This window comes from Micromys minutus (genome assembly GCF_963924665.1).
Source record: "Micromys minutus genome assembly, chromosome: 14".
Lineage (NCBI taxonomy): Eukaryota > Metazoa > Chordata > Mammalia > Rodentia > Muridae > Micromys > Micromys minutus.
The window spans coordinates 1204191-1219678 of NC_137983.1; the positions used below are offsets into that span (position 1 = coordinate 1204191).

Sequence of the window (15488 nt, forward strand, 5' to 3'; positions counted from 1 at the left end):
GTATATGAATATTCTCTTAATGCTGTGCCAAAAGAGAGGGCATCAGATCCCATTATAGATGGTTGTGAGCCACCATGTGGTTGTTGAGGATTGAACTCAGGACCTCTGGAAGTGCAATATTCTTAACTGCTGAGCCATCTCTCCAGCCTCAGTGGCGCATGTACTTAATCCCAGCATTCAGCAGGCAGAAGCAGGGGATTTAGCATTCAGCACACCGAATTCAGACCAAAGCAGGCCAAAGAGTTAGACACTTGTCTCAAAAAAAAAAAAAAAAAAAAGACCTGTCCCAGGGGACTTGGGGTTCACTGCAGGCTTCATAACTTAAGTTCTTTACAGGGGGCGCCCTGGACCTAAAAGCCTGGGCTGAGAATTAAGTCTAATCACTGGGTGAGGAAGGTTCTGGTACATCTTGCTGGAACAGTGCTACAGGGGCTTAGGGTGCCTCAGAAATCTACTGAAGAGACCCCTGACTCGCTGAGTCTCCAAAGACTAGGATGAACTCTGGAGGCTAGCCAGAAAAGCAATGGCAGCTTCCGGGAGGGGCGTGGTCGACTCGAGGCGTGGCATAGGTGGGGCGGGGCGACAGCACTAGGTCGGCAGAGGCAGGAAATCGGGGCTGGTCTCGGCGGGCGGCGCGCAGCCCTGTCCCTATCTCGGCGCCACCGCTCGTTCCCCCACCCCACCCCCTGCCCCGGGGCCTCGCCATGGACTCAGCGGAGACAGGTAGGGGGTTGGAGACCGAGGGGGAACTCCCACCACCGCTCCTCAGCTCCTAAACCAGAGAGCCCAACTTACACTGAGCTATCTGACAGCCGGGAAAGGAGTACTGGCAGGGAAAGGAACGAGGGATGGATCCCCGAGCACCTCGGAAATCCCCAAAGCGCGCAGTGCTCGCGATGCCAGCCCCCGACCCTCAGATTGCCCGGCGGAGCGGGCACCCCGGATGCCTGGGGGAAGGGGCCCAGGAAGGGGAAGTGGCCGCTTCTGCTTCTGATTGTACGATGGATGGGGGCAGGGTGTCATGGCCAGTATCCCTGCAGGTAGCCCCGAGGCATCAGGCCAGGGGGCGGCGGCAGAATTGTGACTAGAGCTGTGTTATGTTTCCGGCTGTCTTTGTGTCGAGTGTCATTCAGTCCTGTCCCTCGTGGTTTCAGCCATACTCGCGTGTGTTTATACCGCAAGCTAAGTGCCTGTGTGTCCCACGTGCGTTTCCATCTGTCTGGCCTGGGGTCCATGTGGCTCCATTGTCAAGCCAGCCCTCTACTATGGCAGCTGCATCTGTGCATCTGTTTCCTTCCTTTGCTTATGGGTCCTCCTCTGTGTGGTGTCCCTGTGGCTGTGAGCAACCGCTTCTCTGATTTTGCCTGGATCCATCTGTGGGATCAGAAATGACCCCACCGAAGCTCACTCTCTCTCTTATCCCTCACTACTCTTGGACTCATTAGGTTGTTTGTGTATGCTCTCTCTCTCTCTCTCTCTCTCTCTCTCTCTCTCTCTCTCTCTCTCTCTCTCTCTCTCTGCTTCTCTCTCTCTCTCTCTCTGCGTCTCTATCTCTCTGTCTCTCTACCTCTGTCTGTCTGTCTGTCTCTGCTTCTGTCTCTCTCTCTGCCTCTGTCTCTTCCTCTCTGTCTGCCCCCCCCTCTCTCTGCTTCTATCTCTCTCTGCCTCTCTCTCTGCCCCCTCTCTGCTCGCTCTCTCTCTTCCTCTCTGTCTGTCTGTCTGTCTGTCTCTCTCCCTCTCCTTCCCACCTCTGCTTGAGAGTAGTTGAGGTACATTCTGATTGCTTTGCCACAACTGTGGGTAGAGGGAGACTCTGGTGGGCTCATGTTTCTTACACTTCCCTCCCCCAGAGCTAACCCCAGCTCCTGAGGGCAGGAAGAGATACAGTGACATCTTCCAGAGCCTGGACAACCTGGAGATATCATTGGGGAACGTGTGAGTCTGAGACTTCTGTCACCACATTGGCTGAGCTCCCTAATTATTTGGGCACCATGCTGCCTCACATCCAGACACCATGACTTCAACCCTCCTGAACCTAAGACAGGAGCCCCCCCAAACACCTGGGCCCTCTGGCATTCTAGATACACAGGTATTTGAGGTCCATCTCAAAAGTGATCCTGAGACACACACATGCAATCTCATGATCCCTTAAAAAATGGTGGAAATGGCTATAAGAGGGAATTCTATGAACCCCTAAATTGCCTATGGTCCTTCCAACCTTTTTTCAAGTCTTGTTTTTAGGAAAGGACCTCACCTGGGAATGGGGATATAGCAGGTGCATAGCATTCACAGTACCCAGGATTTAATCCTGCCTGTACCACAAAAGGTGGGGGTGAGGTGAGGTTCAGTTTATAGGATGCTTGTCTGGCATACACAAAGCCCTGGACTCCATTCACAGTACTGCAGAGACCAACCAGGGCGGTGCTGCACAAATGTAATTCCTGCATTTAGGAAGCACAGGCAAAGAATCAGGCCTACCATGAGACAAAACAAGCTACACCCTCCCCTACCTCCCCATAAATCCTCAGATCACACCTTCTAAATCACAGATTATATCAAATCAAAGACTGTCCTAGTATCCCAGGACTTTTCCCCAACAGAGGGCAGTCTGGACAGAAATGGCTTCCTGACGCCATTATCTTTCCCATCCCCAGGACTTTCGATCCCCTGGCTGGAGACCTTGTGCTCAGAGAAGACCTGGAGGCTGACAAGGCTGATACAACCACAGTAGTGACTGAGGAGGTAGGGGACAGGATCCAGGTGCTCAGTAAGGCAAGCCGGCTTGCTGTTTGTTTGCTCCTGAACGCCTTCTCTCATCCTCTTACCCCAGAACAGTGAAGCCAGTTGTTGGAGTGATCCCTCCCCAGAAGGTCCTGCGCCCCTCACAGGTAGGGGAGGGTTTCAGACAAGGGTGGGGGAGTAAGGAGGTCATTCCTTTATCGAGACATCACAGATCTTGTTCTGTGCCAGATGCAGGGGACAGGGCAGAGCCCACAATGGACCCGTGCCCTTGTCCTCAAGGAATCTTGAGTAGAGAATGTGTAAATTATGATGTTGACAATGATTCCAAAGGGAGCTTTAGGGAGGCATGAAGGTGTGAGACAGAAGCCATGGGTCTGGTCTTGGGGTTCAGGGAAGGCTTCTGGGGGGGGAGCTGGGCTCAGGGAAGGCTTCCACGGGGCTTGGGGAGTCTTGGGGTTCAAGGAAGGTTTCTACGGGGGAAGGGGGGGCTGGGCTCAGGGGTTTCCCTGTTTGTCCCAGAGGAAGAACTGGATTTGCGACTCATTCGGACCAAGGGTGGTGTGGATGCTGCCCTGGAGTATGCCAAAACTTGGAGCCGCTATGCCAAGGAGCTGCTAGCCTGGACAGACAAGAGAGCCAACTATGGTGAGGCTTCCTCTGCCCACCCCCTGATGGCAAGTGGGATCCAAACCCCAGCTGCCTGTAGACCTCTGTCTCCTCCCCCAGAGCTTGAGTTTGCTAAGAGTATCATGAAGATTGCTGAAGCTGGCAAGGTGTCCATTCTCCAGCAGGTACCAGCCCTCCCCAGAGCCCAGCACCTCCCCCAGATCCTACACCCTATCTGTTCAGTTCCTGAGCTAGCCCTGCACTCCACCCCAGAGCCAAATGCCACTCCAGTACATCTACACCTTGTTTCTGGAGCATGACCTCAGCTTGGGAGCCCTGGCCATGGAAACAGTGGCCCAGCAGAAAAGAGACTACTACCAGGTAAACCCTCCCCTACCACCCTGGAGGAAGCCTCACTGAAGTCTCATTTGGGAGGAAGCTGGAGCCCCTCCTTAGAAATACCAGTTTCTCAGGGCATAGTGGTGCATGCCTTCAATTCCAGCATTTGAGAAGCAGAGGTAGGTGGATCTCTGGACCTTGTTCTGAGACCCTGTCTTGAACAAACAAAAACAAAACAGTGATTTTAAGCCTAGCCTGGTGGTGCACACCTTTAATCCCAACACTTGTGGAGTCTGAGTTGTTGATCAGCTATGGTCATATAGTAAGACTTATCTTAAAAACAAAGAAACAAACAATCAAAAGATTGGTTTCAGGGGGAGCAAGATAGCTCAGAGGGTAAAGGTGTTTGTAGTGTGTCTTTGCTACTTTGTGGGTTCTTTTTTTCCCACCCTTTAATCCTGGCACCCTCGTACCCCACCCCGTTCTTTTTTCCCTAACACTAGTTAGGAAAGAAAGATAGAGGGGAAGAGAGGTACCGATCCCTGAATCTAATTTCTTTCCTTTTGTTTCTTCTCTGAGCACAACTACCAGCAAACCACAACCAGCCCCCTAAAGTGACCAACAGCCACAGACCCCACTTTTTGGGGCCCTAGCATTTATATACCATCTGAAAAGTTCCCAGAATTTCACACATCATACGGACACAGAAACTATCTGCAGATGGACAAACCACAAGTGCTCTGCTAGAGCAGGAAGCAAATCCTACTCAGTTGCTCTAGACAGTCTGAGGCAGCCCCACATCCTCACACCCAAGATTAAAATGAAAGCACATTCTCGTAATATTTCTCAATTCTTTAAAAAAAGCAAGATTCTCGAATTCTCACTATAGGTGTATGCCTTCATACACACATCATAATAGTAAATAAATAAATTTTTTTAAAAGGAAGGGCTGGAAATATAGCACACTAGCAGAATACTTAGGTAGCAAGGCCATTGTCTCAAATCCCCAGTAACAGAAAAAGAAAAAGAACCCATGGAGTTAGCTCATCCGCTGAAGGTCCTTGCCACAAAGCATGGTGACCTGAGTTTGATCCCTGGAACCCACATGGAGAAAGGAGAGACCTGATTCCCACATGCCTTCTGTCCTCCTCAAACATGCCCTGGCATGAATTTATCTCCACAAATACAAGATAAATAAATAAAAACTTTAACACAAGCTAGAGACACTCAGCGGTAGGACCTTAGTTTGGTTCCTAGCACCCAGGACTGGCAGTGAACAACCACCTGGACTCTAACTTCCTGAGAGCTACTGCTTCTCTCCCCCAAAGGCACCCACATGCATGTGCACACATATGCACAATTTACAATAATGACAATTAAGAAGCTTTAAGTTGGGGCTGGAGAGATGGTTCAGTGGTTAGAGCACTGACTGCTCTTCCAGAGGTCCTGAGTTCAATTCCCAGCAACCACATGGTGGCTCACAACCATCTGTAATGAGATCTGATGCCCTCTTCTGGTGTGTCTGAAGACAGCGACAGTGTACTTATATATAATAAACGAATCTTTCTTTAAAAAAGTTTTAAGTTGAAAAAGTATACCAACAGGATTGCAGGATGGGTGTTTCTCAGGAATAAAAACCTCAGGATGTCTAGGTTCCTGAAGACACAAGAGGGTGACCACACAACTCTCTGCTCACGTACTTGGACCGAGGGTAGAAAAGGCCTGATTCAGAAAAGGGCTCGTGTCTGGGGTCAGGCAGAGGACAATAGGTAGGAAGAGGTGCTACTGCCTTCCCTGCCCGTGCCCATCCTCCACTCCACAGCCTCTGGCAGCCAAGAGGATGGAAATTGAGAAGTGGAGGAAGGAATTCAAGGACCAGTGGCTGAAGGAGCAGAAACGCATGGTAAGACCAGCCGCAGGCGGGCCCTGCACCGGAGAATGGAGTCCTTTGCAGGCCAAGGGCTTACTGTCTTCTTACCTCCAAGAATGAGGCGGTGCAGGCACTGAGGCGCTCCCAGCTCCAGTATATTCAACGCAGAGAGGACCTGAGGGCACGCTCCCAGGGGGCCTCTGAGGACCCTCCTCCCCAGGCATCTCCCGGATCCAACAAGCAACAGGAGCGAAGACGGCGCTCCCGAGAGGAGGCACAGGCCAAGGTCGGAGACACAGTACCAAGATTCCCTGACATCTGTCCGCTCCCCTCTCTCCAGCTCCCGTCCGTGTAAGCCGCTCTGTCTTGGTTTCCCCAGGCACATGAGGCGGAGGCTCTGTACCAGGCCTGTGTGCGGGAGGCCAATACGCGCCAGCAGGATCTGGAGACCACCAAGCGGCGGATAGTGTCTCATATACGCAAGCTGGTGTTACAAGGAGACGAAGTGCTTAGGCGGGTAAGGCCCTCCTCCACGGTCATACTCCTTCCCTTTGTTCCTGTCTCAGCCCTAAGGCCTCAGGACACCATCTTTACTGCAGGTCATACCCAGTCCTACAGTCTAACAGTGACAGGCCCCGCCCTCAAACTTTGGCTTTACTTATCGGTAAGGGTTAGGCTCAGCCCCCTGGAATCTAGTCAAGTATCCATCCTTGCAGGTGACACTGGGCCTGTTTGAGCTGCGAGGGGCGCAAGCAGAGCGAGGACCTCGCTCCTTCTCTGCTCTGGCTGAGTGTTGTGTGCCCTTTGAACCTGGCCAGCGCTACCAGGAGTTTGTTCGTGGGCTGCAACCTGGAGCCCCACCGCCGCCATCTCCCGCCTTCTGCTTCCAGGAATTCACGCCCGTGATGCACAGGTGGGCCCTAGGGCTGGGCTTGTAACCCCCAGAACCCACGCCAGGCTTATGGATATGTATGTGCTGTACTTATGCTGGCTTCCGGTCCTGTCTCTCCTCACGTTCCCGCCCCAGCTAAACCCTCACTTTTCTAACTAGTCTCCAGTTACTTCAGTGTTTTGGAGATGTTTGTTTGTTTGTTTGTAAGACAGGGTTTCTCTATATAGCCCTGGTTGTCCTGGAACTCGATCTGTAAATCATGCTGGCCTCAAACTCAGAGAGATCCTCCTGCCTCTGCATCACAAGTGCTCAGGTCAAAGGCGTGCACCATGACTGCCTGAGCCTGGGATATATTTGGAACAGGGTATCTCTAGGTAACCCTGCTGTCATAGAATCAATCCCCTTAGTGTCTTTTTAATTAAAGAATTATTTTTAGTGACAGTATGTGTGTGTGCCACCTGTGTGCAGGTGCTCTCAGAGGCCACAAGAGGGCATCAGATCCTGTGGGACAAGTTACAGGCAGCTGTGAGCCACCAATGTGGGTCCTGGAAGAGCAACCAAGAGCTCATAACCACTGAGCCACCTCTCCAGGCTCCTCGTGTGTTTGTTTCTTTAAGTGACTCAATGGCTTTCACTGGGGTGCTTGCAGGGTCCTGGGATGGTGGGGCTAGGACACTTAAAGGACCAAGATGGTCCTGGACACCAGAGCTTTCAGACCTACATCCTTGGGGTTGGGACCCTTTGCTGTCACCCAGGGGACCAAGCCCTCAACCCTCTCTTCACCCAGTTTCCCTCAGGACACAAAAAAGAAGTTTCCGGGGACCCCGCCAACAAGGCTGGAGGAGGGTTCCTCTGAGCCTGGCCCTTGGGAGGATGCCAGCTTAGGCAGCCAGGGTAAGTTCTTTGAGGCCTGGTGGGTAAAGGGCCTGGTCTTGGGCCAGCCTGACTGACCTGTCCTCACACAGGGATCCCAGGCAGTGATGTGGACAGTGTAGGTGGTGGCAGTGAGTCTCGGTCCTTGGACTCCCCTACTTCCAGCCCAGGTGAGGGTAGGCCCTGACCTTCCCCTAGCACACACCCCTGTGCCCTCTTACCTCCTAGCCAAACACTGACCTTTAATCTTCAGCCTACCTCTTAGCCTCTGACCTTCCCCACACCCTGATCCTCAAGTGTGGATGTACTTACTGTCTTAGTGGGAATTTCCTCTGAACCACCAGACAAAGACCTGGCCCATTCCTAAACTATTAACCTCTGCTCCCTGACCCTTTCTCCCAAGAATATCTCTGGGAGTTTTTGAAAGCCCTGAAAACCAAATCTGTCTCCTTTGACCTAGCCTGGTCCATGACCACCATAATCCTACCTCTGTGCTCCTCTGACCCCAGGTGCTGGTGCCCGCCGGCTTGTGAAGGCATCATCCACAGGTACAGAGTCCTCGGATGACTTTGAGGAGCGAGACCCTGGTAAGGCTGGACACAGGTGGGCAGGGGGGCTTTCAGAGACAAGGGGTGACCCTGATGGCATTGACCTCCCTCCTTGCAGATCTGGGAGATGTGATGGAGAATGGAGTGGGCAGCCCCTTCAGGAAGTGGACACTGTCCACAGCCGCTCAAACCCACCGGCTCCGGCGGCTGCGGGGCCCCGCCAAGTGCAGAGAATGTGAAGCCTTCATGGTCAGCGGGACAGAGTGTGAGGAGGTGTGGCCTCAACTGAGGGCCTACTGACTCTGCCGACTTTAGACACAAGATCCCTAAAGCCTTTCTGCTCTAGGGCCTGCCTTCGCTGAAGACCTCCTCCCTCTCTCCCTCTCACCCTCCCTTCCTCCCTCTCTCCCTCTCACCCTCCCTCCCTCCCTCTCTCCCTCTCTCCCTCTCTCCCTCCTTTTTCCTCTCTCCTTCCCTCTCTCCCTCCTTCTCCCTCCCTCTCTCCCGAAGTCTCAGTATTCATTTGTGTATCTTTAGTGTGGAGCAGGATGCATTAGTGCCATGGTGTGTATGGGTGTTAGGGACTAGTTTATTTTTTTATTTTTTTAAAGATTTCTTTTTTTATTTTGTAAGTACACTGTAGCTGTTTTCAGACACACCAGAAGAGGGCATCAGATCCCATTACAGATGGTTCTGAGCCACCATGTGGTTGCGGGAATTGAACTCAGTACCTCTGGAAGAGCAGTCAATGCCCTTAACCACTGAGCCATCTCTCTAGTCCTAGAGGCTAGTTTAAAGGAGTCATTTCTCTCCTTCCTCCATGTGAGCCCTGGGAATCGAACTCAGGTTGTTAAGTTTGGCAGCAAGCACCTTTACTCCCTGGCTTTCTTGATGGCCTGCTCATCTCCCGCTGACCTGCAAACCTCACGATAACCTCGTCTTCTTGAAGTCCTAACTTGTGCCCTCCCCCTCCCCCTCCCCCAGTGCTTTCTGACCTGTCACAAGCGCTGCCTGGAGACCCTCCTCATCCTTTGTGGACACCGGCGGCTTCCAGCCCGGATGCCTCTCTTTGGAGTTGACTTCCTCCAGCTCCCCAGAGATTTCCCTGAGGAGGTACCCTTTGTGGTCACCAGGTGCACAGCTGAGATAGAGCACCGTGCCCTGGGCTTGCAGGTAGGTGGCATCTTTATTCCTGATTGACCCTACAAGTGGCCTGTCCCCACTGATGGCCACATCACAAGCCGGGTATCCCTTACCCTGCAGGGTATCTATCGGGTCAGTGGGTCTCGGGTACGTGTGGAGCGGCTGTGCCAGGCCTTTGAGAATGGCCGAGCACTGGTAGAGCTGTCTGGGAACTCTCCTCACGATATCACCAGTGTCCTCAAACGATTTCTTCAGGAGGTAGGTGGCTCCAGGCCAGGGGCGGTGGGCAGAGCCATGCAGCCTCTGGTTGAGGACCCTCAGCAGCCCACCCACACTCCTGTCCCCACCAGCTCACTGATCCCGTGGTCCCTTTCCACTTCTACGACGCCTTCATCTCTCTGGCAAAGACCCTGCATGCAGACCCTGGGGACGACCCTGGGACCCCCAGCCCCAGCCCTGAGATTATCTGCTCGCTGAAGACCCTCTTGGTGCAGCTGCCTGACTCTAACTACAGCACCCTGCGGCACCTGGTGGCCCATCTGTTCAGGTGTGCATGGGTCCCTAAGTTTTGAACCATGGCCTGCTTACATGTAACTGCTTACCTATGTGGTTCATGTTAACCTCTGACCTTTCATATTTCCTCTGAGCTCCGAAGTGTGGATACCCACACTTAGCCCCACACTGTGACAAGCTAGTTTCAAGCAGTGACCAGAGACTATTTTCCTCTGGCCTGGCCGTGTCACCAGTCTAGTTTACCTTACCCTCCACTGATGTTTCTAATTCCATGCCTGACTCTTCCCCCTATACATCCTCAGGGTGGCTGCTCGGTTTGAAGAAAACAAGATGTCTGCTAACAACTTGGGAATTGTATTTGGGCCTACATTGCTGCGGCCACCAGATGGACCCAGGGCCACCAGTGCCAGCCCTGTGGCCTGTCTGCTGGACTCTGGTCACCAAGCTCAGCTTGTTGAGTTCCTCATTGTACACTATGAGCAGATCTTTGGAATGGATGAACTTCCTCAGGCCTCTGAGCCCCTGGCCCAAGACCCTGGTTTGGCTCCTGCACCCCCTGAATCCAGTCCCCAGCACCCAGCCTCACTTCTTGCCCAAGACACACAGCACCTGACCATAGCCTCAGATTCCAGTCCAGACCCCAAACACCACAATGCCTTGGAGAAGTGTCCTGAGGTCACACCTCCTGAGGTAGGAGCAGGCTTGCCCCACAGATATGGGAAGGGCCCTGTCTGTGTTTATTTCCCCTTTTGCACAACTAGATATTGAACCCAGGGCTTGGTGAGCATTAGGAGCGTGCATTAGGCACATGCTCTCCATTACGTCACACCCCAAGCGCTCTCTTTAAGTTTCTTTTGGGTTTTTAAGAAACATTTGTTTTGAGAGTATCCAGGCACACACGTGTCACGGTATGAGCATGAAGGCCGACTGACAATCTGTCCTTCCACCCCCTGGATCCTGGGGATCAAATTCAGGTCCTTAGACTTAGTACCTCTAGCCACTTGAGCCAGATCAGATTTCTTTTATTACATCTTATTTTATGTATTGCGGGGGGGGGGGGGGGTCATGTGGAGGTCACAGACGTGTGAGAGTAGTTTCCTTTCTGCCCTTTCCTTTATTTGCCAAGTTTGGTGGGAGATGCCTTTACCTACCTAGCTCCCCCCCCCCTTTTTTTTTTTCTTTTTTATCTTGAGGCAGAGTCTCCTTAAATTGCCAGATTGGCCTTGGATTCTTGGATTCACACTGTGAACTAGGGTGACCTTGAATTTCGAGACCGTCCTGCCTCCACCTATTAGATAGCTGGGATGACACACCTGTCTTTTTTTTTTTTAATGTACATTGGTGTTTTGCCTGAGCATGTGTTTCTGAGGGTGTCAGACCCCCTGGAACTGAAGTTACAGTTTTTGGGTTGTCATGTGGGTGCTGGGACTTGAACCCCGGTCCTCTGGAGGAGCCATCCATCTTTCTAGCCCAGACTCACTGACTTACTTGCCTGTTGATTCTGTTGTTTTATCCGACTTTGAGACAGGGTCTTTCTCTGTGATCTTGCTGCCTTGGTACTGTGAGTACTAGTACTGCAGTTGGGTGAGCATCTTTCTGAGCATCTTTTTTTCTCCTTAAAAAGTATTTGTTAGGGTGGGCGTGGTGATGGCTTTAATCACAGCACTTGGGAGGCAGAGGCAGGAGGATCTCTAGGAGTTCAAAGCGTGCCTGGTCTACAGAGTGAGTTCCAGGACAGTCTGGGGCTACACAGAGAAACCCTGTCTTGAAAGAAATGTGCGGGAGTTCAGGGGTGCCATGATGTTGTGGAGATCAGAGGGCAGCTTTCAGAACCAGCTCTCTCTCTTTTCTGAGTGTCTGGTGAGTCTCCTGAGTGTCTCCCATCTCACCACAGAAGACCTGATATGATGGATATTTACCACAAACTCTGGGGGGTTGTAACTTGTTTATTTAGTGAGGGGGCACACAAGCATAAGTGTGGAGGACTCAATTCTCTCCGTCTACCTTGTACAGTCTGGAGATTAAACTGATGTTGTCTTTTTCCCAGCCTGAGTTTTGACGTGTGCTGGCCACAGGGATAAGCTCGGGCAGGAGAATAGACCCTGTGGGCCAGCTCGGCACCCACTGTTAGAACCATCCAGCGCCAGGCCTTACGGGTACATGACTGAGCTAGATAGATATTCAAAGACCTCCCTCTTTTGGTGTCTGAATCTTAGGGGGAAAAGATAAAAAAATAAGCATAAAATTGGGCACATGCAACATTACAAGGTCCTTTGAAGAAGGAAAGAGGAAGTAAGGGCTGCCAGTGGTGAGGTCTAGAGGAGTTTGCAGCAGGACATAAAATATGGGCAAGGCTTTTGGGACAGGTGGATTTGAGCAAAGACTGGCCTGACATGAGAGCAGAATGAAGCATGGTCAAATCTGGGGATAAGTGTACCAGGCAGTAAGAACAGCCCGTGCAAAGGCCCTGGGGTGGGAGCCATCTGCAGCCCTGTATTGTACTGAGTGGGTAAGAGAGCAGGAAGGAATGAGGAACCAACCTGCAAGTGAATCTCGGTGGTGAAGTGCTCATCTGGCATGTGGGAGGGAGGCTTTGGGTTTGGTTCTCAGCAACAGAAAATAAGGTGTGGCTCTGCTAAGTTCCCAGAGCAAAGGTAAGCACCGGCTATGTACAGACTGTGTTCTGAGACAGGTTCACTCTAAACTGCTGTGCCAAAGAGCTCCCAGGACCCCGTCTCCACCCCACAATATAGAAGTTACAAGCATTCCCAGACATGCTTGGCGTTTTACAAAGATGCTAGATATTTCAGACACAGGTCCTCATGTTTCCACAGTGAATCCTCTTAACTCACTGAACTTCCTTCAGAAATCCCTAACCAGGGACTTTGCTGTTGGGGGTCACATTCTGGGTTTCTTCCTGCAGCTTACAACTCTGCAGAGGAACCAAAGAGAGGAGGAGGCAGAAGACAGCAGAGATGGGGCAGGGGACGGTGAGTGTACTGGGGAGTCCTCGCTGCGCCCCGGGTTTCTTGGCTGATGGGTCACTCCTGGGGATACCAAAGACCATGGGGGTGCTCAGCACTTATCATTCACAGGGTCCAGCCACTGCCCTGAGGACTTGCTCCTAGGAGCACAATCCCGGGGCCACTTCAGCCGCCAGCCAGTGAAGTATCCCCGAGGAGGTGTACGGCCAGTTACTCATCAACTCTCCAGCCTGGCTCTGGTGGCCTCCAAGCTGTGTGAGGAGACTCCTGTCACTGTCTCAGCAGTCCACCGAGGTAGTTTGAGGGGACGAGGCCTGAGTCCGGCTGCTGCCTCCCCTGAAGGCAGCACCCTGCGCCGGACCCCTCTGCCCAAGCACTTTGAGATCACCCAGGAGACAGCCCGGCTGCTCTCCAAGCTGGACAGTGAGGCTGTGTCTAGGACCACCTGTTGTGCTGACCCAGAGCCTGAGGAGTCTGAGGAGCATCTCTGACCACCCATCATCCTGAAGGACCCCAAACTGAATTGATGGTCCTATATGTCTCTCCACCTGACCCAACCTGGTGACCAAACCAATTCAGTGGAGTGTGGGGAGACATGGGGTTACCAGAGAGTTCAGGTAATAAAGATTACACACCTGTGGGAGTCCTAGAACACTTGGTTGAAGTGTCCCAACATCTCCCTGCCAGAGGGGATTTAAACAAGCAAGGCAATGCAGGTGATTGGGGTGGAGATTGGTCAGTACAGGTCAGTAGATCCTTCGGGTCCACCCCAGTCTCTGACTATTTCAGTCATAATGGCTCCTGGCCCTGCTACACCTGCATCCTGACAGACTCCGAGTGAACAGGAAACAATTCAACCCTGTCACCTTCATTTATTCCTTCCTTTCGTGTGTTTGTCTGTTTTGAGTTAAGGTCTGTTTGTGTAGCTCTGGCTGGTCTGGGGCTCTCTTTGTAAGCCAGAACTCCTCTGCTTCCCAAGTGCTGGCCAAGTCTGTGTTCTTAGAACCTCCAGATAAAATTATCTTGCAGCTGGCAGGATGGCTGAGCCCTGTAGTGCTTGCTGTAAAGCCTCAGAGACCTCTGTTGGATCTCCCAGACCCACTTAGTGGAAGGAGAGAACCCATTCCTGCAAGTTGTCTGACCTATGCACATGCACAAAAAGAATAAATTTCTAATTTAAAAAAACCACGGACTGTCCTAGCATTCAGGAGGTAGAGGCAGGAGAATCTCTGAGTTTGATGCCAGCCAGGTCTACAGACTAAGTTCCAGGACAGCCAAGGCTACACAGAGAAACCCTGTCTTGGAAAACAAAATAAAATAAGATAAATCTTGTATGTTCTTACACATTCATCTTTGTGCTGGAGGGCTGACAAAAGAAGTCACCATTAAGAGAATAGTCCTTCCCCCCTTTATTACTGGCCAAATGAACCAACCAAGGCTTCTAAAACACACCGTGTGAAACCTACAGGCAATTAGTGTAGGGCCTGGAGCCCAAGATGAGTCACCCAGGCCCTGCCAGAGTTCTGTGTCCCTGATCCGGTTCTACACAATCAACTACAACTCGGTGCAGATAATCGGGACAATGGTGCTGTGTGCTGCGGACTGGGAGAGGTCAAGGGAGGAGGCTGCAGACCAGAGCCAGCGGTAGGGAGGGGCAAGACCAGAGGAAGCAGTGGGGAGAGGGTCCAGCGGGGAGATTGACCACCGCAGAGTGGGGCGGGGCTTGCAGCTCAGTATACGATTGGACAGAAACGGGCGCCCTCAGAGGCCCCCCGCTGTGGATCTTTCCAACTGCTAGGTGACTCAGCCCCCAAAGGCGCGAAAGGCAAGCACGTGAAGTGTAAGGGGGGGGCACGGAGTAGATAGAGTGCCCCAAGTGGGAAAACAGGGCTGTGGAGGAGGTGCAACTGCCACAGTTTCAGACCAAACTTCCGACATGGAGGTGGGACTCTCCTGGGGGCGGGACCCCCTCCCGCAAAGGCCAAGGGCAAGAGCAGGTAGGGGTGTGGCCTTGAGGCCCCGCCTCTCCCGCCTCCTCAGCCAGGGGCTCCTGGCACACCAGACGGCCCTGCGCAACCACTCGGTTGCAGGGCCATGGGTCTCAGTCCTGCCCCTACCCGCCGCGAGCCCGCCCCATCTGACTCTTGACTGGAGGCCCAGGTAAGACGAACGCCAACCGGTTGAGGGTGGGTGCAGACGGTCGAAGAAAGAGAGGCGCGCCCTTCTTCTCCACCACCCTTCTCCTAGCCCAGGGTTGTCCGTAATACCCTCTTTTGTCCTGGAGGCCTCCTTGGCCCTCGGTCCCACCCAGGATTTGACTGCTTTCAGAACTCTTGCGCAGAATCTTGCCTGTACCTCAACTTCTGGGCCGCCTCTCTGTCTACTCTGGTGGCGCGAACTCCCCTCCGTGCCTTGGCACTGTCCTCCGGACCTGGCTCTCGTGTGTACACGCCCCCTGGCCTCTGCACTGTGCAAGGACCCTGCAGCTCACACTGCCTTTGTGCTGCCCCAGCCAACCCACCCACACCCATCGGAAACCACAGGTGTCCAACCCGGTCACCAATTAGTGGCACGTGGCCTGGATTACTATGCGGATGCATTTGCTCTGGGTTCTTAAGATTTTAAAAAGGAAAAGGAAAGCCGATCGGAGAATCTTTTTTTTTTTTTTTAATTGTTGTGGCAGCAATCGGCAGTAGCTAGCGGATCTCTGTGATTTTGAGGCCAGCCTGATCTCACAGCAAGTTCTAGGCCAGTTGGAATGCATTCGGGAGACCCTGCTTTATGAGTGGATAAACAGACCTCTCTTTTTTAAGGTCACTTTGGCTCTTACCACAGACTTTTTGCACAGAGGGCCTCTAAGTCTGAAGGTTGCACTCACCCAATCTTGATTGTAGTCTCTGGCCACTGCTTTGTTCCAGTGTCCTTCCATCAGGGGCTACCCACACTCATCAGTCTCTCTGTATCCACAGGCGGCCATC

At 52.5% G+C, this 15488-nt stretch overlaps 1 protein-coding gene across 1 annotated transcript; it reads left to right on the forward strand.

The window, feature by feature from the left end:
• Positions 1 to 848: 848 nt before the first annotated feature.
• Positions 849 to 13598, forward strand: GMIP (GEM interacting protein; the record flags this gene model as incomplete). Its single annotated transcript, XM_080928591.1, has 21 exons — positions 849 to 1040; positions 1805 to 1935; positions 2655 to 2742; positions 2831 to 2888; positions 3262 to 3387; positions 3469 to 3533; positions 3622 to 3729; positions 5510 to 5590; positions 5673 to 5843; positions 5937 to 6074; positions 6274 to 6470; positions 7237 to 7343; positions 7415 to 7492; positions 7832 to 7909; positions 7989 to 8143; positions 8855 to 9043; positions 9134 to 9271; positions 9364 to 9560; positions 9829 to 10216; positions 12450 to 12516; positions 12622 to 13598. The coding sequence occupies 21 exons, from the start codon at positions 849 to 851 to the stop codon at positions 12999 to 13001; spliced, it is 3132 nt and encodes a 1043-aa protein (XP_080784717.1). The 3' UTR covers positions 13002 to 13598.
• Between the last annotated feature and the right edge of the window lie 1890 nt (positions 13599 to 15488).